The sequence below is a fragment of the Natrix helvetica genome, assembly GCF_964273705.1.
Source record: "Natrix helvetica genome assembly, chromosome: 1".
NCBI lineage: Eukaryota > Metazoa > Chordata > Lepidosauria > Squamata > Natricidae > Natrix > Natrix helvetica.
In genome coordinates, this window is record NC_138548.1 from 338,982,734 (window position 1) to 339,007,485 (window position 24,752).

Here is a 24,752-nt window from a genome sequence, read left to right on the forward strand (position 1 = left end):
TGGACTGCAACTCCCAGAATTCCACAGCCAGGAATGCTCAGTTCCAATTTAAAATGATAGCGTTTGTTTCTCTCTCCCTTCCTCCCCCCACCACACTCACTCACACACAGAAATTGGATTGGACTATCTCTCCTACCCCCTTCCCTCTCTCACTCACTCTCAAACAAGCACACACACACACATACAAGTTGGATTAGATATCTTTTCCAGTGGCTTGAAAGCAGCTCCTCTGCCTTCCCCCCCATTCCCCTGCTGCCTTCCCCAAACACCTCCACCATTGCAAATGCAGCCTGCTGTCTGGGTGGGAAATGCCTGGAATGCAATAAAGCCCACTCACTCACCTCCTGCTGGCAGGCTGGGGTGAGAGGAGAGGCAGAGAAGCCGGAGGGGAGCCAATGCGAGCCTTCCAAAAGAAAGAGGCTGGGGGAAAGTGTGTGTGCTACAGCATGGCTCTTTGCCTGGCTTCCGTGGATGACTCTGCTTAACTGTTTTAAAAAAGCCTCTAAAAAACCACCCTCTACTATAAGGCAGGAGAACTGCGTGCCTCAACTACGTCAGGAATTTTTAGGCTTTTAACTCTTGCTTAACTCTGCTCGAGTGATCATAAAACACCTAAAGTCAGACTAGATGAGGCATGCAGTTTATTTTCCAAAGCATCAATGGTAACATAAGTAATAGATGAAAAGTTATCAGATAACTCCGGCCTAGAACCAAAGAGAAATTTATTGACAGAACAATTATCTAGTGGAACAGCTGGATTCCAGATGATTTTGGTGTTCTATCACTGCAGCTTTTCAAGAACACATTGGACAGGCGTAATTCTGCAATGGTGTGGGGTTTCCTGCTGGAGCAGGGAATTGGGCTAAACAACACGCAAGATTCCTTCCAACTATGTTACTGGGTATTTTGAATCTCTTGAGTAAGAAGAAGGCTGAATCCGATTTCTTCTGTGCCCCTTCGCTCCCTGTATAAAAGGATGTAGCTTTCTACAGGAACCCTTCTTAAAAGTGAAAGGGGGCACGTGGGTGTAACTCTGTCAGAAGCGATTGGATAAAGAAGGGTTATGGATAGAGAGGAAAACAACCTCTTCCTTTCTGGGCCCTGATGGAAAAGGCACCGTTTCCACCCTTTGCATAAGCCCCTTCCATGCACGCAAGAATCCGCCAGGTGTGTCCCTCTAAAACGAGAACCGGACGCCGTGCGATTCCCCATTCGGCCACTGGAGGGCGGACATCAGAGGTGATTTACCATAGGAGAATGGAAGGGATGTGACGTCACTGGATCTGACGTCTCTATTTAACACTCTGAGCTTCGCAGGAGGTTTGAGTGGGTGCCGGAAAGTCTTGAAGGGAGGAGAACTCCAGGTGGGCAGAGTAAGTGGCGGTGTGTGTGTGAGTCTCCGCGTGCAAATGGGGAGGGGGGAACGGGGTGCTGGTGCTAGAGAAGGAAGGGAGAGAAGCCAAGTCCTCATGCAGGTTCCATCTTCGGAGTCCTGGGAATGGGAGAGCCCGGGACCCCATGTTCCCCTGCCGCCCTTCTTCATGCAGGTGCCAGGCAGAGGGAAGCGGTGCCCAGGACGAGCCGCGTTGCCCCAGGAACAAATCCCCAGAGAGGAGGGAGGGTCCCAGGGGAATCCTCCCCCCCCCCCCCCCCATAGCCTGGAGGAAGCTCCGAGGTCGGAGAAGGGGAGAGCCTGGAGGGGAAATCTGGAGCAGGGAATAAGAAGATGGTTGCAAGGGAGGAACTGCAGGAGATTCTGGCCGTCTTCTCCTTAGGTGCTGCAGGGGACTAAAATAGGGTTGGATCCCCAGGAGTTCAATTTCTCTTGGGAGGGTGAGTGAACCAGCACATCACTAACCCCAGGTGTCTCATGTGAACAGCTGCTTAGCCTGTTTGTGTTTGGGTATTTTTGTGAACCTACCTGCATGTAGTTGTGTGATTTGGCTGTTCAAAAGCAAACCCTGAAGAAAGGGAACATCCAAAGCAGGGTTTTAAAAAGTGAACTTTCATGGTTTGTTCACCTGTTAGAGTTTGGCATCTTGGGTAAGTAAATAAATAAGTAAGTAAATCTCTATTATGGTCAAAGACCAGCAATACACATTAGTTTTTACAATATGTTAAAAAGCACTGACATTAAGATATAATTAAAAAGTATTGACATTAAAAGTGGAAAATAATATGTTCTCAGATTGTTCGGGTCACTCCCTGGTTTACCTGGGTGCAATGCTGTTAAGTATAGGAGTAAATAAAATGGTCCAAAGATTGTTAGAGATACGTCCAGATAATTGGTACAAGATGACAACTATACTTCTATAGCCAATTTTTTTCTTATGGACATTGCAGCAGCACAGAACTTTGCCACTGCATACGTGGTAACCGGGTTAGTGTCCTAGAGGAGACAGCCTAGATAAAAATTGTCTGCCCTCCCTGGCAATCTCTCTAATAAGGGGAGAATATGTGCAGACCTACAAGTTCTGTATAGCTCGCAGTGTAATAGAACATGTGAATTATCTTCCACTTCTCCTTTACCACATATACAAACCCCTTCTGCTATAGGTGTTCTCTTATACCTGCCCTGGAGGAGTGCTGAAGGAAGAACGTTAAATCTGGCTCTGAAGAAAGCTATTCTTTGTTTTGGGAAGATCAGGTCATTTAGATATCTTGCCGATTCCCACACACCCTGTTTGATTCTGTCCCTACGGTGGAGAGGCAACCTATTTAGTTCTTCTTGGAGCTCCATGTCCTTCATTCTATTAATTACTACTTGCTTTGCTTGATCAAAGCCTAGGGACATTAAGAATAACGGTGAGAGCCCATAAGAGTACGTAGCTCTATGGTTTCAGGGGCTAACATCCATTTGGTAACTTCCTTAGCGTTTTTCTCATTCCATTTAATTTTTACCTGGGTATTTTGAGTCTCTAACCTGGGTAGGTAGGCTGTGCCTGCCCTTAGAGATTTCTGGTGCAATGTGAGAGTAAGGAGTATAGTATTATGATCGCTTTCCAGTCGTGAATCTACCTCCATCTTGTGTAAGAACTTCAGGAGGTCATATGATCTTATCCAGTAATCAACTGTGGACTTTCTTCCTGCTCCCCGATAAGTATATTCTGCTGGAAAGTCGCCCCATGTGGACCCGTTAAGGATACAAAGATCCAAACATACAGTCATTTGTCTTACACACAAACCTGCCTGATTAGCTTTATGGTCTTTTAATTGTCTGGAATGCAAAGATTCTCCTGTTACATTTTCATCATAGTGAATCTTAAAATGATTAAATAATGCTTGATCATTTGGTCCCATTCTAGCATTTAAGTCCCCCCCCCCCCCTATAATTATTGCAGCTTTGGGGAATTTGGCTGAACAGTCAAGAATAAAATCATCTATGCTGTCCCAAATCTTGTTAATCACATTATTCTTATTAAATGGAGGAATATAGATATTAAAAAGCAAAATCTCCACCTGTTTAAATAAGAGTAATGTAGTTACAACCCACTGCCACCTTTCCAGCGGTACACATTTAAATTGCCAGGATATATTAACTAATGTCACAATATCCCCTTTAGCTCTTCCCCCCCCTTGCTTGGGACAGCCGGGATTGAGTTAACCCAATAGCCATCTAACTGAATATCTGTGGAGGCCCAGGTTTCCTGCAAGAAGATTGGGATATATAGTCAAAAAAGAGTTGGTCTTTTGATGGAACAGACCAACCTGCTATATTGCAGGTTATAAGGGAAAGTGGGTCATCTTTTGCAGCTCATCAGGAAACTTGATTTATACAAAGGGAAGCTGTCTGGTTGTTACCATGGATTGAGGTGTCATCAGACACTGAATTGGCCTTCTGTAAAAATAGGGAGGACCCGTCTAGGCCATGTGTAGACTCCTGAGGAACTTGTTTAGGGTAAGAGGTTTTAGCACCAGCTAACAGAGCTTGCCATTCCGATGCCTTTTCTCTGGGTGTAGGACAAGGAGTTATTAGGTCCAATGTTCCCTCTAATTTTTTTTCGATGTGAACAGAAAAGTATAGTGTTTGAGCGGCACATTTTCATGCCTGAGCACCCGAATTTTTTTCACAGGTGTCACCTAAGACAACAACGAAATCAGTATTATTTGAAACTCAAAGTTATGTTTCTTCAACGTACCCGCTTAATTCAAAGTGTTATATAATATCAGTATCACTTAACAACGCTCCTGCTTAGCAACCAAAATGTTGGCTCAGAAACTCTGGCATTTGAAGCACGCAACTCTTAAAGCTGTCAAGTTACAAGACCCTTGCACCCCTAACCCTTTAGGGAAAAAAAACCCCAGGGGTCTTCAAACCTGACAGCTTTAAGATTTGTGGACTTCAACTCCCAGAATTTCTCCTCCAGTCCTGTTGGCTCAGGAACTCTGGCATTTGAAGCATGGAAGTCTTAAAGCTGTCAAGTTACAAGACCCTTCCACCCCTAGAAAAAAAATGCAGAGGTCTTCAAACCTGACAGCTTTAACACTTGTGGACTTCAACTCCCAGAATTCCTCCTCCAGTCATGTTGCAGCGACGTCATCTGCGTGGATCTGCTCCATCTTTGCTTTCTTCATTGTGGGCAGGGCTTCTGCTGAAGATGCCGACGAGTACAAGTCGCCACCAGAATAACTGCTGCTACCTCCTCCTCCTCCTCCTCCAACAGAATCACCAGATTTGCTCCTGAGCTCAGCGCTGGGTTACCTCTGCCCCCTCCCCCTCCTCCATGCTTTTGAGGAGCCATGAGGCTTTTTTTTCTCCTGCTCCCCCCTCGCCTTCCTACTGGCTCCTGCAGCCTCATGGCTCCTCAAAAGCACAGCGGAGGAGGAGGAGGGGGCAGGGGTAACCCAGCGCTGACTGAGCTCAGCTGCTCCGAGTGGAGGGGAGGCACCGCTGCCACGCACGGAGATGCCGGCTGGAGCTTTGGCGGCTTCATCTCAGCCGCAGCGCCGGGCGGCAAATCCGGCAGTGCTGCCTGTTAGAGGAGGAGGAGGAGGAGGTGGCAGCAGTTCTTCCGGTGGCGGTGGGGGCTTTGGGGCTTCACAACTAGCCTCAGTCGCCCCGTGCTCCTCAAAGCAAGTCTGGGGAAGTCCTTTGCAGGCGGCCCGTTCTAGCTGCCTGCAAAGGACCTCCCCAGCTTCCAAAGCCTGTGGCAATAGAAATCACTGCGCGGCAGTTGAAAACTGCTGCACGGTGTTTTCTTGCCACCTGCGCGCTAGCGCAGCCGCGCACCTTAGAGGGAACGTAGATTAGGTCATCTTTCATTCTTTGAGATGGTGGCTCTGACGTGGGTCGACTCTCAGTTTCTTGGTTTGGTGCTGAAGGTGTCATGGGATATTCACACAGGGATGAAAACATCTCCACCTCTACTGGGATCACTAATACCCACTTTGGGTCTTGGCTTCTATTTTCCATGATCTTGTATTCATGTAATCCCTTGTCCTCTGGGGGAGAAGTGAGAGGCTCAATTATTGGGGAAACCAGATCTATAAGCGGCTCTGCTGTATCCATTGTGACCAATAAGGATTTCTTTAAATTTTCTAACTTATATAATATATTGTCTTGTTCTTTTCTTGGGAGAGCACCAAAAGCGTTAATGAGACCAGCTTCTGTGCTGTTAAGTATCTCTTCATCGGGCAGGGCTGGTTGACTCCCACTGTCTTTCTCTCTCTTTTCCAAGGTTGAAAATGAGGAGGAGGCAGCCACCTTGGGAGCTTGCATGTTAGCTATTAACGGAGTAACCCTTTCTCTGATGGAAATGATTTGGAAGGAGGCTGAATATGCCTTCATCATGAATAACATCTGTGGTATGGTGGGCTGTTTGAAAGACAGGAGAATCCACTTCCAATTTGGGGCCTCAGGTAGCCACTCCACAGCACGGAGATCAATCATGCCCCTGTGACAGTGAAGAAGCTGGCTTAGGGAATTTAGTATTGCACTTCTGGAATTCCAACGTCCATAATTAAGTCCATTCATATGGATTCTAAAAGCTATCCGTTGGGTTTGTAGTGAGCGATGTGATTGTTGTAATTGAGGAGGGATGCTTTCCTGATTTCTTCTTTATTGGTACCTTTTCCTCTCGTTGCCTTGTCTGGGGAGGGACTGTTTTTCTGAGAGGACTGTCACCTTTTATCCGACTCTTTAACTGTTTCTCTGGCTCTTTGCTTTTTTTACTCTTCCTTATCCTGCATATGGGAGTTAACCAAGTCTTCTGCAAGAACTTTAGTGGGGGGGAACTGGGGCCCGATATTGTACTTGAAGAAAAACAGCTAAATCTTTTTTCAATGTCTCTACATCATGTTGGATGGCAATTAATTCTTCAAATATTGAAACCACCGTTTGCGCTGTGAGAAGGCATTGCTATGCCATAAACTCAGTTGAATTTTCCCAAGGTAAACTCTCCGTACTCTGAATTATCTGGTTGTTGGTTGCCTTTTTTGCCTTTAGCTCAGCTTCCATATAGGAAGTTATTGGGCTAGTTGTTTGTGAGAAGAGCTGGCTTTCAGTTTGTTCCCCCTATGCCAGAACGGGAAAGTCTAATAAATGCTGTTTTGCCACATCTTTTTGCCGGTCCCGTTCTAATCTCTCCAGAATGTTGGGGATGGGGTGGGGGGTTAGTTTTATTTACAGATCTCTTGCCAACAAAGAGCTCCTCAATTCTTGGTTGTTTTGCTGTCTTCATTGGAGGGAGTAATCCAGGGCTGGTGCCATTTCGTTTCTTTCTTTTTCCCATGCTCTTTTAATTCTTAGCAGCAACAAACGTTTTTGTTTGTATTATGTTCTACGCTGTTATCTCCACCAAAAAATGTTAATTAAATAAAAAAGGATCCAATGGGAGTACTAAAAATTGATAAAATAAAATAAAACCGGGAGGCACTACTGCAAACACGATCCAGCTGCACCAGCTGCAGCTCCGCCCACTGTTGGCATCTTGGGTAAAACCTGGAAACATGGACACTGTTTGGAAATATGGTTTAATGGTGGGCAGGACTACATGCTTTGAAGTCTTGGATGTCAAGTCTTTGACTTGCGACCAGTCTTAAGTCCTCCACTTATGACTGACAGCCCGGCAACCAAAGGCTTGCACCTATTGGCCAAGACACGCCGGGCTGGAAGCGGACTTTTACAATGCTCCTATTGGTTGCTCTGCTTGACAGCTCCCATATAAATTGCTGTCAAGCATGGCAAGGTGCTCAAGTTGTTGTTACCTTGCGGTCTAGTTGTGTTCTAATAAAAGTTGTTGCACGGAGCTCAACGAGTCCTGACGCCTCATTCTCCGTTAAGAATTCAAAGAGAGAGAGAGAGATTTATTTATATCCTCTCTTGAGTCCCACCTTGAAGCTTCCTGTTCCTGTGAAAGAAATATATTCTGATTGGTTGTCAGAACCCATGAGGCCATGCAGGGTAACTCTGTAGGTTGTCTTGAGTCCCAGGCTTGGTTGAATCTTGCTGGGTGATGTGAGTTCTTTTGCTAGATGGTACAGGGCTAATCCTATCATGTCCTGAGGGTGAATCCCATCACCCTGGAGCTGAAACGGGGAGGGGAACTGCAGGGAGCTGCTTTGTCTTTAAAATGCACTATATTGCCAAAAGTATTTGCTCACAACTGCTTCTGATTATGTGGATGGGTGAGCAAATACTTTTGGCAATATTGTGTATGTTTCTCCTTTTGTCATCCAGGGAAATATAATATTCTGCTTTTTAATATTTCCTAAAATATTTCATTCTTCTAGGATGTGGGTGGGTGGGTGCTAACTTCCTTCATAGGTGTTTACAAAGCAAGCCCTACTTTGTGAGAAAGAAAGAAAGAAAGAAAGAAAGAAAGAAAGAAAGAAAGAAAGAAAGAAAGAAAGAAAGAAATTGAAAAATTTGTACAAAATGCATTTATTCAATATTCCAAGTCCTTGATGGAAATCAATCCCATATTTTGTACAAACACACATTCCTGCACAAAGACTAACTGTTCAATTTCGCTGTAATCCTTTATTAGCTGAGAAAAATGAGTGTTGTTCAGGGGTTAAATCTATCCCTTTCTGCTTAACCTCACATACAGAAATTGGAAACCATTTATACTACCTCTCTGGGAGGCAAAAAGTTGGACAAAGACGGCTGAAAGTCTTGCCTGACCTGTAGCTACAGGAATGGTACTATGAATAGAAAGGTGGTTGGAGATCAAAAAGATTCCCTGGGACCCATTTGAAGTTGCAGGAAGAAGAAGGAATGAAAAGCCACTCTTTAGAGAATAAGGAAATTGGAAAAGGCCCTTTGGGTGTCCAGCCTGGGAGCTATGAAGAGATCTGGGCAAGAACTGGGCAGAAGATCCTGGAGGAGACAACCACCCTTTCAGAAGTTCAGCCATGGAAGTTCAGCAGCTTCCAGCAAGAGGAGGATGAAGGACCGCGAGGACTTTGCAGCCAACTCCATTCCTTTTGTAGTCGATGGTTGAGATCAGAAAAGTACAAAAAGGCGCAGATACTGGACCTGGTTGTTTTGGAACAGTTCTTGGCGCTTCTGCCCCTGAACATTGAGAGCTGGGTACGAGAGTGTGGAGCAGAGACCAGCTCCCAGGCGGTGGCCCTGGTGGAAGGTTATCTCCTGAGCCAGGGGGTGGAGCAGAAGGAGAGGATTGACTGGCAGGTGAGAGACCTAATCTAATGCACTAAATCTAACAGTGGGTTTGAATTCTTAACTCATGTCTACCAGAGTTCTTTGGCATCCATTATACATGGAGATACTGTCCTTCTAATTCTTGTAGGACCTTAATAATAATAATAATAATAATAATAATAATAATAATAATAATAATAATAATAATAATAATAATAATAATAATAATAATAATAATAATAATAATAATAATAATAATAAACTTTTATTTCTAGACCGCACCCTTTCCTAGGCTGGACTCGGGGCGGTGTACAGTCATGTTAAAACCATATACAAATACATAGACATGAACATAGACGTAGACATAGACGTAGACGTAGACATAGACGGAGGAGGTAAAAAATATACTGTACAATTCTTAGTTAAAATACAAATACAATTAAAATTCCCTTAAAAAATTCCCCAATAAAATGTTTGCCAGGAGGTGGAAGATGGAACTGTCAATCGGCTAAGCCAGCTAGTCGGAACAGGTGAGTCTTGAGCTTCAGTTGGAAGGAGCGGAGGTCATTAGTAGTTCTAATATCGGGAGGGAGGTCATTCCAGAGGGTTGGGCCCATCACAGAGAAGGCTCTACTCCTAGGCGTCACCCGCTGGCACTGCTTGGCGGATGGCACCTGGAGGAGTCCCTCCCTGTGAGAGCGGATAGGTCGTAGAGATGTATGAGGTGAGATGCGGTCCCGCAGGTAACTAGGTCCCATGCCATGGAGCGCTTTGAAGATAGTAACCAACACCTTGAAACGCACCCGAAAAACCACAGGCAGCCAGTGCAGCTCGCGCAGGAATGGTGTTATATGGGAGTATCTAGATCCTCCCATGATAACCCGCGCGGCCGCATTCTGAACTAGCTGTAGTCTTTGGGTGCATCTCAAGGGGAGCCCCATGTAGAGAGCATTGCAGTAGTCCAGGCGAGACGTCACCAGCGCATGAGTGACTGTGCGTAGGGCGTCCCGATCCAATAGGGGGCGCAATTGATGCACCAGGCGAACCTGGTGGAACGCCCCCCTCGCCACGGCCGTCAGATGGTCATCCATCGACAGCCGGGCATCAAGGAGGACGCCCAGATTGCGCGCCCGTTCCACGGGGGGCAATAATTCGCCCCCTATGGCCAGTGATGGCGTCAACTGGTTAAATCGGGGCGCCGGTAGCCACAGCCACTCAGTCTTGGAAGGGTTGAGTTTAAGTCTGTTGTCCCCCATCCAGACCCGCACGGCTTCCAAACACCGGGACAACATTTCGACGGCCTCGTTGGGGTGGTTTGGGGTGGAAATGTACAGCTGTGTATCATCAGCGTACAGATGGTATCCAACCCCAAAACCACGGATGATCTCACCCAGCGGCTTCATGTATGTGTTGAACAGGAGGGGCGAGAGGACCGAACCCTGAGGCACCCCACAAGTGAGTGGCCTCAGGGTCGACCTCTGCTCCCCTGCCAACACACACTGCGTCCGGTCGGAGAGATAGGAGCGGAACCACCGCAAAACGGTGCCCCCCCACGCCCATCTCTTCCAGCCGGCGCAATAAGATACCATGGTCGATGGTATCGAAAGCCGCTGATAGATCTAATAGGACCAGGATAGAGGAACAACCCCTATCTCTGGCCCTCCATAGATCATCTATCAACGCGACCAAGGCCGTCTCCGTGCTGTGACCGGGTCAAAAGCCGGACTGGCGTGGGTCAAGATAGACTGCTTCCTCCAGGTGACGTGGGAACTGTTGCGGCACCACACTCTCTACAACCTTCGCTAAAAAGGGAAGGTTGGAGACGGGACGATAATTAGCTAGCTCCTCCGGATCCAGGGAAGGCCTCTTGAGCAGGGGCCTCACCACCGCCTCTTTCAAGGCGGTCGGCAAGGACCCCTCCTCCAGTGAAGCATTCACCAGACCCAGGAGCCAGCCTCGTGTAACCTCCCAGGATGCCAGTACAAGCCAGGAGGGACACGGGTCCAGTAAACATGAGGTGGCTCGCAGTCGCCCACGTAACCTGTCCAAGTCCTCGGGGGCAACAGAGTCAAACTCCTCCCAGCAAGGTGTCTCAAGACTTGCTTCCGACGCCTCCCCTGGTCCACTGAAGGGGGCCCATCCACTCCGGATCTGATCGATTTTGTCCTGCAGATATTCCCCAAACTCCTCTGCTCTACCCTGGAAAGGGGCTTCCCGCGACCTCTGAAATAAGAGAGAGCGGGTCACTCGAAACAGGGCGGCAGGGCGGTTATCCGCGGATGCAATAAGAGCGGCACAGTGTCTACGTTTGGCCGCTCTTAGAGCCACAAGGTAGGTCCGTAAATAGGCTCTTACCTGTGTTCGGTCAGATTGTTCTTTTATTTGTGATAGTCGTTCCTTTCCTAATTTCCAGCCTCACGGATGGACTTCCGGGGCATTGGTGGGGTGTTCACAGAAGAAGAATCCACTTTTCGATGTGTATTGTCCATTTATTCTTCTTGTTGTTTCCTGCCTACTTTTACAAGTCCTTCATGGTGGAAATCAGAGATCCTGAGGAAAGGAGGCATCCTTCAAGTTCATCTCCGGAAATCTCTCAGGATGTTCCAAATATGGACACGACCGGAGGTAATCTAAAGCTCTCCCGTTCCCCAGAGAGATCTCACCTGTTCTTCTATAGAACTCTTATGTTATGAATTATGCAGTGTAAATTCTGTCTCCCTCGTAGGGAAGAATAGAAGGAAGTTGACCCTTCCTGATGGTGGAACTCAAAGAACGGTTGAAACTCCAGTTCAAGTAAGAGGAAATTAATTGATTAGATTTTTTTAAAAAAAACTTTTATTTTTATTTCTCGGATTCACAAATATACATTCTCATAAGTACTGTTAATATTTATGTGTTATCTTTTAACATTGATCACAATTCATTTAGAAGTTTAAAAATACAATCAGGGCCGCTTTCCTTCCACCCCATCTATCCATCTTATTTTACAACAACCCTACTTCTTATTCCGTCTGCTTTCCTCTGAAACTCTCTTCTTCTCTACCTCCTTCCTTCCTCCTCTCCTTTCTCTTTTCTTCTTCCCCTCCCTCCCCCACTCCTCCTCTATTATTCCCCTTCCTATCCTCTCTCCTACTCTCACTACCCCTCCCTTCCTTCTGATCCTTTTCCCTTTCTTCTTTCCCTCTCCTTCCTCCTTCCGTCTTCCTCTTTCTAATCTCTCCCTCTAAACTTTCGGGTGGCATGTGCCATCTATAAAACATTTTATGCAAATTTTCTTTATATGCTGTTGCCATTGTTGGTTTACACTTCCTTTCCCATAGTTGTTGTTATTTTTCTAATTCTATCGTGTAACCAAAACCATGCTATCATTGTTTCTTTTACTTCTTCTTCCTCTAATTTAATTCTAAGTAAATAACTATCTAGTTTCTTAATCATTTTTTCATGTGTATCTTCCCATAAGTATCTTATGCAATTCTGAGCTTCCCAAGTTAAAACCATTTTCATATCTTGATTGTATTTGTGTAAACAGCCTATATCAATCCCTTGTTCTTCTAGTTCTTTTTTTCTGCTTTAGTTCTCCCCTTTCTGATAAAATATCTTTGTATCTAATAATGTTTCTCATATTCCTAATATTTGGATGTGTCAAACCTTCCATTGTTGAAAGCCATCTTGGTATTTCCAAGTAGTGTTTTCCTTTCACTTTTTCCCATAATGTTGTTGTAATGTTATTTTTCATTCAGGACTCGGACAATCCACGGATAAAAACTGTTCGTCAGCCTGTTTGTGCGGCTGACTATGCTTCTGTATCTCCTACCCGATGGTAGGAGAGGAAAGAAGGGCTGACCAGGGTGTGAGTCCTCCCTGAGGATTTTCTTCGCTCTCCTAAGGCAGGGAGCCCTAGCAATGTCGCCTACCCCATGATATTTTGTGCTGTGCTCCCCACCGTCTGTAAAGTCTTTTTATCCGCAGCTGTCAAGCCAGCATAGCACACCGTAGTGCAATGAGTGAGGACGCTTTCTATTGTGGACCGGTAGAAAAAGGTCATCAGTTGTGGTTCCACTTTATTTTTTTGCAAGACCTTAAGGAGTCAGGCTTCCCATCATGCACTTGGTTTGAGAGGGCAGGCTGATTGGCAAATGAATGGAGTAGGCTCCAAAATAATATACTTGGGGTGTGTTTCTCTCTCCAGCCATTAGATGGGGCCAGAGAGCAACAACAGTATAAACGTATATGTTGTGGCATAATACTACCCAAAATATTTCTTCAATCCAAACCTTTTCTCTGTCTGTTTTCTCACATAAACCCTGGAATGCTACCTAGCAGAGCAATTTACCTTAGTGCATAGCATTGCTTCGGGAATTTATAAGCGATAAGACCTTTTTTTTAACAATACCTCCTGGGCCTTCTGTGTACTCTCTTTCCCCGTCAGGAGGGCCTTGTCTCCTTCGAGGAGGTGGCTGTGTATTTCTCCGAGGAGGAATGGTCTCAGCTGGATCCTGGCCAAAAAGCTCTGTATTGGGAAGTCATGATGGAAAATTACAGGAACGTGGCCTCTCTTGGTAAGGGTGTTTCCTACTCTGCAGACAGAGACTTCAGGAAGACTTTTTGTAGTTGGATACCTCTGGCTGTTTCTCATTTTAAAAATCTCAAATTGATGTCATCTCTAGAGAGGAAGCAGGTAGAAACATGCCATTCTCCTGCTCCTAGGAAGGAAATAGATCCATGACATTTTCTTTAGATGCATCATGTGCCATTTCACATCTGATGTATTTTCTATTTCTATTTAAACATGTCAGGAGCAAAGTCATAGAATAAGACCTGGCTTTCTGCTTGTCTTTTATATTTTGTTTTTAAGATTGTAAAAATTGTAAGTTTTGGATGGATTTCTATCACTAGTGTGGGAGCTGCCAAAATGTTTTGAATATCTCCTTACCTTTTCCCCATATATGTATAAAAACCAATAAAAGTTTTATTAAAAAAAAAAAGAAACACGCCATTCTCCTGCTCCTAGGAAGGAAATAGATCCGTGGTGTTCTCTTTAGATGCATCCTGTGTCATTTCACATCTGATGTATTTTCTATCTCTATTTAAACATGTCAGTGGCAAAGTCATTCCTTGTCTTGATGTAATGTTAAACTCCATCGCAGATTTCAGCTTTTTTGGCCCAGATAATTCCATATCAGTCCTGTGAAGCCGTGATGGCGCAGTGGTTAGAATACAGTACTGCAGGCTACTTCTACTGCCTGCCAGCTGCCTGCAATTTGGCAGTTCGAATCCCACCAGGCTCAAGGTTGACTCAGCATTCATTCCTTCTGAGGTCAGTAAAATGAGGACCCAGATTTTGGGGGGCAATATGCTGACTCTGAAAACCGCTTAGAGAGGGCTGTAAAGCCATGTGAAGTGATATATAAGTCTAAGTGCTATTGCTATGAGGCCTAGTCATTCAAGTAAGTGAGTTAACTAGTTCTGTTTTATTTCTATCCTGTGCCTTAGAATTAGGGGCGAAATGGTGACGGTTTCCCATTGCAAACATGCAGCTTAAGCTTAATAGAAGAACACTAGTATTTTCCCCCCCTTCAATCATGTGATTTTTGGCAAATAAAAAACAAAATGCAAGGGAAACATGTTTTCTGTAAGAAGGAAAAAGAGGAGGTTGAAGATGAGTTTCAAAGGGGGATGATTTCCGGCTTATTGATCGTTTCCTTTAAACTTGTTGTATTGTTTATTTCTCTTTTCCCTTGAAGGTGTTAATGAGAATGTCCATGAAGAGTCAAGGGAATCATTCCAAGGGTTCAGGCATGGAGAAGTAATGGAGAAGCCTGCAATTCAAATGGAATTCCACAGGCAGGAGAGAAACCCCTCAAGTAATTGGAATAAGGAAAGCTCATCTTCCATTGAGGCTCACATGCAGGAGCTTCTTGAGGAAGGGGGAAAAATACAGAAGAAATATATGGGGAAAGGTGTAAAACTATCCAAAGACACATTAGAGGTAAATGAACACTATCCATCCACATCCAAAGGCCGAGATTATATACCCAAAGACAATGGAAAAAATTACAATTGGAGTATCCCATTTTCTCAGGAAAATGAGTCTCTTATATCACAAAAAAGTCTTCCCATCGGGGAGACTCTGGAGGATGGAAAGAGCTTCTGTGAAAGGAAGACTTTGACTGCTCAGGAAAGAAACCACAAGGAGAAGCCATATAAGTGCATGGACTGTGGAAAGAGCTTCAACAAAGAGAGTAATCTTACATTCCATAAAATGATTCATATGGGGAAGAAGCCATTTAAATGCCTGGAGTGTGGAAAGAGCTTCTTCCAGTCTAGTGGCCTCATTAGTCATAAAAGGATCCACACAGGGGAAAGGCCATTTAAATGCCTGGAGTGTGGAAAGAGCTTCTTCCAGTCTAGCGGCCTCATTAGTCATAAAAGGATCCACACAGGGGAAAGGCCATTTAAATGCCTGGAGTGTGGAAAGAGCTTCTTCCAGTCTAGCGGCCTCATTAGTCATAAAAGGATCCACACAGGGGAAAGGCCATTTAAATGCATGGAGTGTGGGAAGGGCTTCAGTACAAGCAGCACCCTTACTATCCATAAAAGGATCCACACCAGGGAAAAGCCATATAAATGCATGGAGTGTGGAAAGGGCTTCAGTACAAGCAGCACCCTTACTATCCATAAAAGGATCCACACCAGGGAAAAGCCATATAAATGCATGGAGTGTGGAAAGGGCTTCAGTCAAAGCAGTACCCTTACCGCCCATAAGAGGATCCACACAGGGGAGAAGCCATTTAAATGCATGGAGTGTGGAAAGGGCTTCAAAACAAGCAGTGCCTTTACCAACCATAAGAGGATCCACACAGGGGAAAGGCCATTTAAATGCCTGGCGTGTGGAAAGGGCTTCACTACAAGCTGTTCTCTTACTGACCATAAGAGGATCCACACAGGGGAGAAACCATACAAATGCATGGAGTGTGGAAAGGGCTTCAGTAATAGCAGTGCACTTAACGTCCATAAGAGGATCCACACAGGGGAAAGGCCATTTAAATGCCTGGAGTGTGGAAAGAGCTTCTTCCAGTCTAGCGGCCTCATTAGTCATAAAAAGATCCACACAGGGGAGAAACCATACAAATGCATGGAGTGTGGAAAGGGCTTCAGTACAAGTAGTGCACTTAACGCCCATAAGAGGATCCACACCGGGGAAAGGCCATTTAAATGCCTGGAGTGTGGAAAGAGCTTCTTCCACCCTAGTTGCCTCATTCATCATAAAAGAATCCACACAGGGGAAAGGCCATTTAAATGCATGGAGTGTGAAAAGAGCTTCAGTAGAAGCAGCACCCTTACTATCCATAAAAGGATCCACACAGGGGATAGGCCATTTAAATGCATGGAGTGTGGAAATTCTTTTAGTCAGATCCATCATCTTACTTACCATCAAAGGGTCCACACACGGGAGAAATCATTTAAATGCATAGAGTGCGGAAAGAGCTTCAGTACAAGCAGTGCCCTGACTCTCCATAAAAGGATCCACACGGGAAAAGCCATTTAAATGCATGGAGTGTGGAAAGAATTTCAGCCAATCCAGTGGCCTCATTATTCATAAAAGGATGCACACAGGGGAGAAGCCATATAAATGCATGGAGTGTGGAAAGAGCTTCAGAACAAGTAATAATCTTACATTCCATCAAAGGATCCCCACTGGGGAGAAGCCATTCAAATGCATGGCATGTGGACAAAGCTTCAGCCACCCTAGTGGTTTCATTTTCCATAAACGGAGCCACACTGGGGATAAACCATTTAAATGCATGGAGTGCAGAAAGAACTTCAAAATAAACAGTCGTCTTACTGACCATAAAAAGATCCATACAGGGGAGAAGCCATTTAAATGCACGGAGTGTGGAAAGTATTTTAGTCAGAGCCAACATCTTACTTCCCATCAAAGGATCCACACAGGGGATCATCTATTCAAATGCATGGAGTGTGGAAAGGGCTTCACTTTAAGCAGTGCCCTTACCGCCCATAAGAGGATCCACACAGGGGAGAAACCATACAAATGCATAGAGTGTGGAAAGGGCTTCAGTACAAGCAGTTCTCTTACTGTCCATAAGAAAATCCACACACAGGAGAAACCATTTAAATGCTTGGTGTGTAGAACATCTTTTAACCAGAGCTATCATCTTACTCACCATCAAAGGATCCACACAAGGGAGAAGAAGCCAAGATAAATGCATGGACTTTGGAGAGAGCTTTAGGAGGACAAATGACCTAATTTCCCATACAAAGATACGCTTAGGTGGGAACATTATGTTAATTCTAGAAAGTTACATTTATGAATTTTCCTATTTACAGAGACTGAGCTTGCAAAGGAATTATTTTCTTAGTTTGACCCAATAGTCTGAACGAGGGATATGAATTTACTAACAAAAATGCAAACAATGGGCGGGTGTCATTTTAATTCTGACCTGGATTATTTATATTTAAGTACAATTTATTTATTCTCAAAAGTACCATTCCTACTCACCACTTGTATCTTCTTCCAATGTGATCATATTCAAAAGGCTTTAAATTTCCCTATTTTCCCCTTTCTGATTCATTAATAGACACCCAATTTATTAGGGTACTTTCCTCCATCCTCAGGAAAGTTGGAATGGTGCAGCCGAGAGATTCTAGGCCAGTGATGGCGAACCTTTTAGGCCCCGATTGCCAAACCTATATGCGCCTGCATGCCCTAACTGAAAGTTGTTCATATTTGCATGCGAACATGCCCGTGCCATGGACATGCAATAATATGCACATGCACATCAGAGATCTGAAAACCAGCTGGCTGGCAGGAGGTGGGTTATCCCAATATTGGCAGTGCGGCAACAGGTAACAGGTAAGATCAGTGCGGCAACAGGTAAGAAGCTCACAAAAGAAACTCCATGGAGATGTGACCTGGGCTGATGGCGCATGTGCCAGCATAGCACAGAGGGCTCTGCATGCCACCTCTCGAACATGTCCCATAGGTTCACCATCACAGTTCTTGGCTTTTTAAAATATACAAATATAATCCAAAGAGACTTCAAGTTGCATCAAAGTTTAGAGTGAGGTGGAATTTGATACTGAATTGTCTTATTCAGGAATTGCGACATTGCATTAACAGTGACAAGTAAGAGGTTTTCCACTTTTGATTTTTCATGATTCCTCCACCCTCTCTTTTTGTCCAAAATTTGGGATACTAAAGTGATGCCACTGTGCTAACATTGCAAATGATCAAGCAAGAAAGGTGCCAATCACAAATCAGTTAGATCAAAATAAATAAGCTTCAGTTTTTTAAAAACTATTTCAGAAAACAAATTCTGATCTTCCTGATCACAAATAAGACGGGGAGCCATCTCTGTGATGCAAAGAATTCCAAAAGACTCAAAAGTTGCATCCACAGTGTAGAACTGTGACCTGAGCCAGGGAGAGAAGCATGGAGCTTTATTTAGTGAAAGGCCTCATAATCTGAGGGAATTGCCACATGGGCATCAATGTACAGTGAGTGAGAAGAGCTGAAAGGATGATGGATTCCTCTTTCTCTGATGAAAAGCCCCCACCCCAAATGCATGTGCAAAATCTTTTTTCAAGCATTACGGCCATACTTTGCTCCTCTAAAGTGTGATGAAGACTAAGAAGTCGTCTAAATCTGATTTTAAAAAAAATTAAATATCAATGGTATTGTTACTTTTTTGTCATGTAATATGCTCTTTTACTCTTTGGTTGTATTAAAAATTAGTAATATTCCAATATTTGTAAGTATTTGGATGGGGGCATAGTCTGGATTTTAGAGGCTCGTGTTGGCTTGAATTTGCTTTTTCAGTGTTGATATTTGAGGCCTCCTTGAATCTCTAGAGAGCCTTCAGAGTGGCTCTTTTGGAGGAAAGTGAGTTTCGGTCCTCCACAGAAATTCACAGAAAGATCACAAATCATTCCTACACAGTAAGGGGGATACATGTATGGGGTAGACAGCATCACCACCCGATGGAGTTGTAACTGGCTGACATACTGTACTCAATGAGTAGTCCTTCGTGACACTACGTCTACATGGAAGGAACTAAGCAGTGGAGTACCAAAAGGCTCCATCTTGGGCCCAGTACTCTTCAAAATCTTCATAAATGACTTAGATGAGGGAATAGAAGGGGTACTCATCCAATTTCCTGATGATACTAATCTGGCAGGAATAACCAACACCCCAGACGACAAACTCAGGATCCAGAAGGATCTTGACAGACTTGCACAATGGGCCCTATCCAACAAAATAAAAGTTAATGTGGAGAAAATCAAGGTTTTGTACCTGGACAGGAAAAACCAAAGGTACAAGTACACATTAGGTGAAACCTGGCTCAAAAACAGTAACTGTGAGAGGGGCCTTGGAGACCCAGTGGACAATCACTTAATCATGAGTCAGCAAGTGTGTGGCAGCTGCCAAAAAAGCTAATCTAACCCTTGGTTGTATAAATGGTTGTATAAAATCAAAACAACCTGAAGTATTAATACTGATTTATGAAGACTTAAGTAAGACTACACTTGGAATACTGCATCCAGTTTTGGTCACCACATTGCAAAAAAGATGTTGAGACTTTGGAAAAAATGCAAAGAAGAGCAACTAAAATGATTAAATGCCTGACAGGATTGGGGTTAGGCTAGTCTAGACAAAAGAAAAGCAAGGGGGATCATCATAGTAGTATTCCAGTATTTCAGTGACTACCACAAAGAGGAAGAGGCCATTTTCAAAATCACCAGAGGACAGAACAAGAAACAATGGAGAGAAGCAACCTGGAATTAAGGAGAACCTTCCCAACAGTGAGGAAAATAAACCGGTTGAACAGCTTGCCTTCAGAAGTTGTAGGTGGTTCAACACTGGAGGTTTTTAAGAAGAGACTGGACAGTCACTTGTCTGAAATGGTATCTGATTTCCTGCTTGAACAGGGGACTGGAGTAGAATACCTCCAAGGTCCCTTCCAGCTCTCTTCTCATTCCATCTAGAAACTTCAATGTGCTAGAGACACCACTGGTTTTCTTAAGTAGAGTATTTTTCGAACAGTTTGTTGGTTTTTATTTTCACCGGTGGTTCTTATTTTACAATGCCTTGAGATAACGACATGTGTTAAGGGCAATGGAGCAGTTATTGTTTATGTACAGGTTTCCTCAAAAACAAATTCCTCAATTATCCTTTTAATCCTTGTAATTAAAAAAAAATCTGCTTGCACAGCCAGTGAAGAAGAAAAAGCTCCATTATTAATGAAGTTTAACCACACAAGAATACATGGAGGGAAGCATCTATATTTTATCTATGTGTACATCTAAATCTATAATGTAGACGCATATTATATCTACATCTATCGGGAGGGAAGCAAACAGTTACCCCAGGGTTCTTCCTGAGATGCAGTTCTCTCCAAAATCTTAATTAGCAATGTAGATGGGGGAAATAGAAGGAAACTCATAAAATTTGGAGACAACACCAAGCTAGAGTGAATAGCCAATGGTTTAGCAGATAGGCTCAAGGTCCAGAAGGATCTCAACAGATTTGAACGCTGGGATCCATCCAAAATTATGCAGTTCAGCTTTTAAACAGGCACGAAAATAATAAAAGTACTTTTATGGAACAGGAGATATCTGGACCAACAGCGGTAACTCTAGAAATATTGCAAAGAAGAACAACAAAGATGATTAGGGGGCAGGAGACTAAAACATTAAGAACACAAGGGATGGCGTAAGAGGAGCCTTCCAATGCTTGAGAGGCTGTCACAGAGAAGATGTCAACCTATTTTCCAAAGCACCTGTCGGAAGAAATGTCCTTCTGGGTTCGGCTCCAAGTGGGGAAAAAGACACTGGAGACATGGAGGCTGCTTGGAAAGATGGTTTTAATGGTGGACAGGACCACATGGCTTGAGCCCTGAACAGAAAAGGTGATCACATGCTTCAATGTTGGTGAAGAAGAAGAGAAGGGAAGAGAAGAGGAAGAGAACCCTGAAGAAGGGCTTGCAGGGCTTTTTATAATCTGTTCGGCCCCACCTATCTGTTTCCTGTTCCTGTGTAAGAAATGTATTCTGATTGGTTGCCAGACTCCCATGGGCCCGTGCAAGGACAACCCTCTAGGCTGAGTTTTGAATCCAAGTTTGGTTGAGTTCTCAGATGCCATGTGGTCAGTTGAGTAAAGTGCTAATATTATCATGCCTTAATCCCATCCCCCTGGAGCTGAAGGGGAGAACTCTTTATTATGTAAAGTGGACTAGATTGGCCTTCTTAATGGCCCATTGACAAAGTGGGGATGGGCCGGAAGCTGCAGGAATTTAGTTTGTGTTTAAAATGTGTTTCTCCCTTTTTCACATCCAGAAAAATATAATATTCTGCCTTTTCAATATTTCCTAGGATATTTCATTTTCCTGGGAGAGGGCTGGGTGATAACTTCCAACACACCAATGGTAACATAAGTAATAGATGAAAACGTATCAGATAACTCCGGCCTAGAACCTGTGGAAAGTTATCACCCAGCCCTCTCCCAGGAAAATGAAATATCTGATGTAATGAAATGCCACAATACAAATTTACTCAAAATTTAGAATATCTCACAAAAAAATGAAGTAATTGTTATAGTTAAATAAATGTTTAACAATGATAATAACTGCATACATACTGTATATATCAGATTGATAATACGAGATTCTATATAAATTGTAAGTGAAGACTACGATGAGGATGTACAAAAGTTTGGTAACCAATCGACATACTGTACGAAACTGGAAGATGGTGTTTTATGTTTGTGCTTGTTTGTTTAAAAATTTAAAAAATGGTTTTATTAAAAAAATAAAAATAATTAAAAAAAACAAAAAGATATACATAAAAAAGAGACAAGAAAAAAAAAGAAAATGAAATATCCTAGGAAATATTGAAAAGGCAGAATATTATATTTCCCTGGATGTGAAAAGGAAGAAACATGTTTTAAATTGAGAATAGCTCCCTGTAGCTTCCTGCCCCCACCCACTTTGTCAATAGGCTATTAAGAAGGCCAAGCCAGTCCCTTTACATAATAAAGAGTTCTCCCCTTCAGCTCCAGGGGGATGGGATTAAGGCATGATAATATTGGCCCTTTACTCAACTGATCACATGGCATCTGAGAACTCAACCAAACTTGGATTCAAAATGCAGCCTTGAGAGTTGCCCCTCCATGGCCCCATGGGAGTCTGACAACCAATCAGAACACAAGATCAAGATCAAAGGCCAGAGAGGGCATAAAACCAGGGACTCAGCATTTCAGTCTTTCCTTTCTTCTTCTTCATCAACATTGAAGCATGTGATCACCTTTTCTGTTCAGGACTCAAGCCATGTGGTCTTGTCCACCATTAAAACCATATTTCCAAGCAGCCTCCATGTCTTCAGTGTCTTTTTCCCCACTTGGAGCAGAACCCAGAAGGACATTTCTTTCAACAAACCAAAGAGAAATTTCCTGACAGAGCAATTAACTAGTGGAACAGCTGGATTCCAGGTGTTTTTGGGGTTCTATCACTGCAGCTTTTCAAGAAGACATTGGACAGGCATAAGTCTGCAATGGTGTGGGGTTTCCTGCTGAAGCAGGGAATTGGGCTAAACAACATGCAAGATTCCTTCCAACTATGTTACTGGGTATTTTGAATCTCTTGAGTAAGAAGAAGGCTGAATCCGATTTCTTCTGTGCCCCTTCGCTCCCTGTATAAAAGGATGTAGCTTTCTTACAGGAACCCTTCTTAAAAGTGAAAGGGGGCACATGGGTGTAACTCTGTCAGAAGCAATTGGATAAAGAAGGGTTATGGATAGGGAGGAAAACAACCTCTTACTTTTTGGGCCCTGATGGAAAAGGCACCGTTTCCACCCTTTGCATAAGCCCCTTCCATGCACGCAGGAATCCGCCAGGTGTGTCCCTCTAAAACGAGAACCGGAAGCCGTGCGATTCCCCATTCGACCACTGGAGGGCGGACATCAGAGGTGATTTACCATAGGAGAATGGGAGGGAAGTGACCTCACTGGACCTGACGTCTCTATTTAACCCTTTGAGCTTCGCAGGAGGTTTGAGTGGGTGCAGGGAAGTCTTGAAGGGAGGAGAACTCCAGGTGGGCAGAGTAAGTGGCTGTGTGTGTGTGTGTGAGTCTCCACGTGCAAATGGGGAGGGGGGAACAGGGGGTGCTGGTGCTAGGAGAAGGGAGAGAAGCCCCCTTGCAGGTTCCATCTTCGGAGTCCAGGGGGTGGGAGAGCCCGGGATCCCATGTTCCCCTGCCGCCCCTCTCCACGCAGGTGCCAGGCAGAGGGAAGCGGTGCTCAGGACGAGCCGCGTTGCTCCAGGAACAAATCCCCAGAGAGGAGGGAGGGTCCCGGGGGAATCCTCCGCCCCCCCTTAGCCTGGAGGAAGCTGCGAGGTCGGAGAAGGGGAGAGCCTGGAGGGGGAATCTGGAGCAGGGAATAAGAAGGGAGGAGCTGCAGGAGATTCTGCCTGCCTTCTCCTTAGGTGCTGCAGGAGACTAAAATAGGGTTGGATCCCCAGGAGTTCAATTTCTCTTGGGAGGGTGAGTGAACCAGCACATCACTAACCCCAGGTGTCTCATGTGAACAGCTGCTTAGCCTGTTTGTGTTTGGGTATTTTTGTGAACCTACCTGCATGTAGTTGTGTGATTTGGCTGTTCAAAAGCAAACCCTGAAGAAAGGGAACATCCAAAGCAGGGTTTTAAAAAGTGAACTTTCATGGTTTGTTCACCTGTTAGAGTTTGGCATCTTGGGTAAAACCTGGAAACATGGAGGCTGTTTGGATATATGGTTTAATGGTGGACAGGACCACATGCTTTGGATGCAAAGTCCTCAACTTGCGACCTTTCTTATGTCCTCGACGTGTGACCGGTCTTAAGTCCTTGACTTGCGACTGACAGCCTGGCAACCAAAGGCTTGCACTTATTGGCTAAGACGTGAAGGGCTGGAAGCTGGCTTTTACAATGCTCCTATTGGTTGCTCTGCTTGACAGCTCTCGTATAAATAGCTGTCAAGCATGGCAAGGTGCAGAAGTTGTTGTTACCTTGCGTTCTAGTTGTGTTCTAATAAAAGTTGTTGCACGCGGCTCAACGAGTCCTGATGCCTCATTCTCCGTTAAGAATTCAAAGAGAGAGAGAGAGATTTATTTATATCCTCTCTTGGGTCCCACCTTGAAGCTTCCTGTTCCTGTGAAAGAAATATATTCTGATTGGTTGTCCAAACCCATGAGGCCATGCAGGGTAACTCTGTAGGTTGCCTTGAGTCCCAGGCTTGGTTGAATCTTGCTGGGTGATGTGAGTTCTTTTGCTAGATGGTAGAGGGCTAATCCTATCATGTCCTGAGGGTGAATCCCATCACCCTGCAGCTGAAACAGGGAGGGGAGCTGAAGGGAGCTGCTTTGTCTTTAAAATATGTTTCTCCTTTTGTCACCCAGGGAAATATAATATTCTGCTTTTTTAGTATTTCCTAAAATATTTCATTCTTCTAGGATGGGGGCAGGTACTAACTTTCTTCATAGGTGTTTACAAAGCAAGCCCTACTTTGTGAGAAAGAAAGAAATTGAAAAATTTATACAAAATGCATTTATTCAATATTCCAAGTCCTTGATGGAAGTCAATCCCATATTTTGTACAAACACACACATTCCTGCAAAAAGACTAACTGTTCAATTTCTCTGTAATCCTGTACTAGCTGAGAAAAATGAGTGTTCTTCAGGGGTTAAATCTATCCCTTTCTGCTTAACCTCACATACAGAAATTGGAAACCATTTATACTACCTCTCTGGGAGGCAAAAAGTTGGACAAAGACGGCTGAAAGTCTTGCCTGACCTGTAGCTACAGGAATGGTACTATGAATAGAAAGGTGGTTGGAGATCAAAAAGATTCCCTGGGACCCATTTGAAGTTGCAGGAAGAAGAAGGAATGAAAAGCCACTCTTTAGAGAATAAGGAAATTGGAAAAGGCCCTTTGGGTGTCCAGCCTGGGAGCTATGAAGAGATCTGGGCAAGAACTGGGCAGAAGATCCTGGAGGAGACAACCACCCTTTCAGAAGTTCAGCCATGGAAGTTCAGCAGCTTCCAGCACCAGGAGGATGAAGGACCGCGAGGACTTTGCAGCCACCTCCATTCCTTTTG

At 44.3% G+C, this 24,752-nt stretch overlaps 2 protein-coding genes across 6 annotated transcripts in view; both read left to right on the forward strand.

Annotated features, from left to right (window-relative positions):
• Positions 1-24,752, forward strand: part of LOC309383804 (uncharacterized protein) — a 90,105-nt gene that overhangs the window by 16,912 nt on the left and 48,441 nt on the right. Inside the window, exons 1-4 of one of the 5 annotated variants that reach the window (XM_081936731.1) lie at positions 1,242-1,364; positions 8,052-8,635; positions 11,131-11,230; positions 11,331-11,398. In XM_081936731.1, coding sequence (XP_081792857.1) covers positions 8,219-8,635; positions 11,131-11,230; positions 11,331-11,398 — 585 coding nt within the window. In that variant the 5' untranslated portion in view covers positions 1,242-1,364; positions 8,052-8,218. Of the gene's footprint in view, positions 1-1,241; positions 1,374-1,824; positions 2,044-8,051; positions 8,636-11,130; positions 11,231-11,307; positions 11,399-24,752 lie in introns of those variants that run through there. The other 4 variants (XM_081936733.1, XM_081936734.1, XM_081936732.1 and 1 more) reach the window with 4 other exon arrangements.
• Positions 22,688-24,752, forward strand: part of LOC309383896 (zinc finger and SCAN domain-containing protein 12-like) — a 43,371-nt gene continuing 41,306 nt past the window's right edge. The window contains exon 1 of the mRNA XM_081936913.1: positions 22,688-22,722. The gene's annotated coding sequence lies outside the window, so the exon portion shown is untranslated. The remainder of the gene's footprint in view (positions 22,723-24,752) is intronic.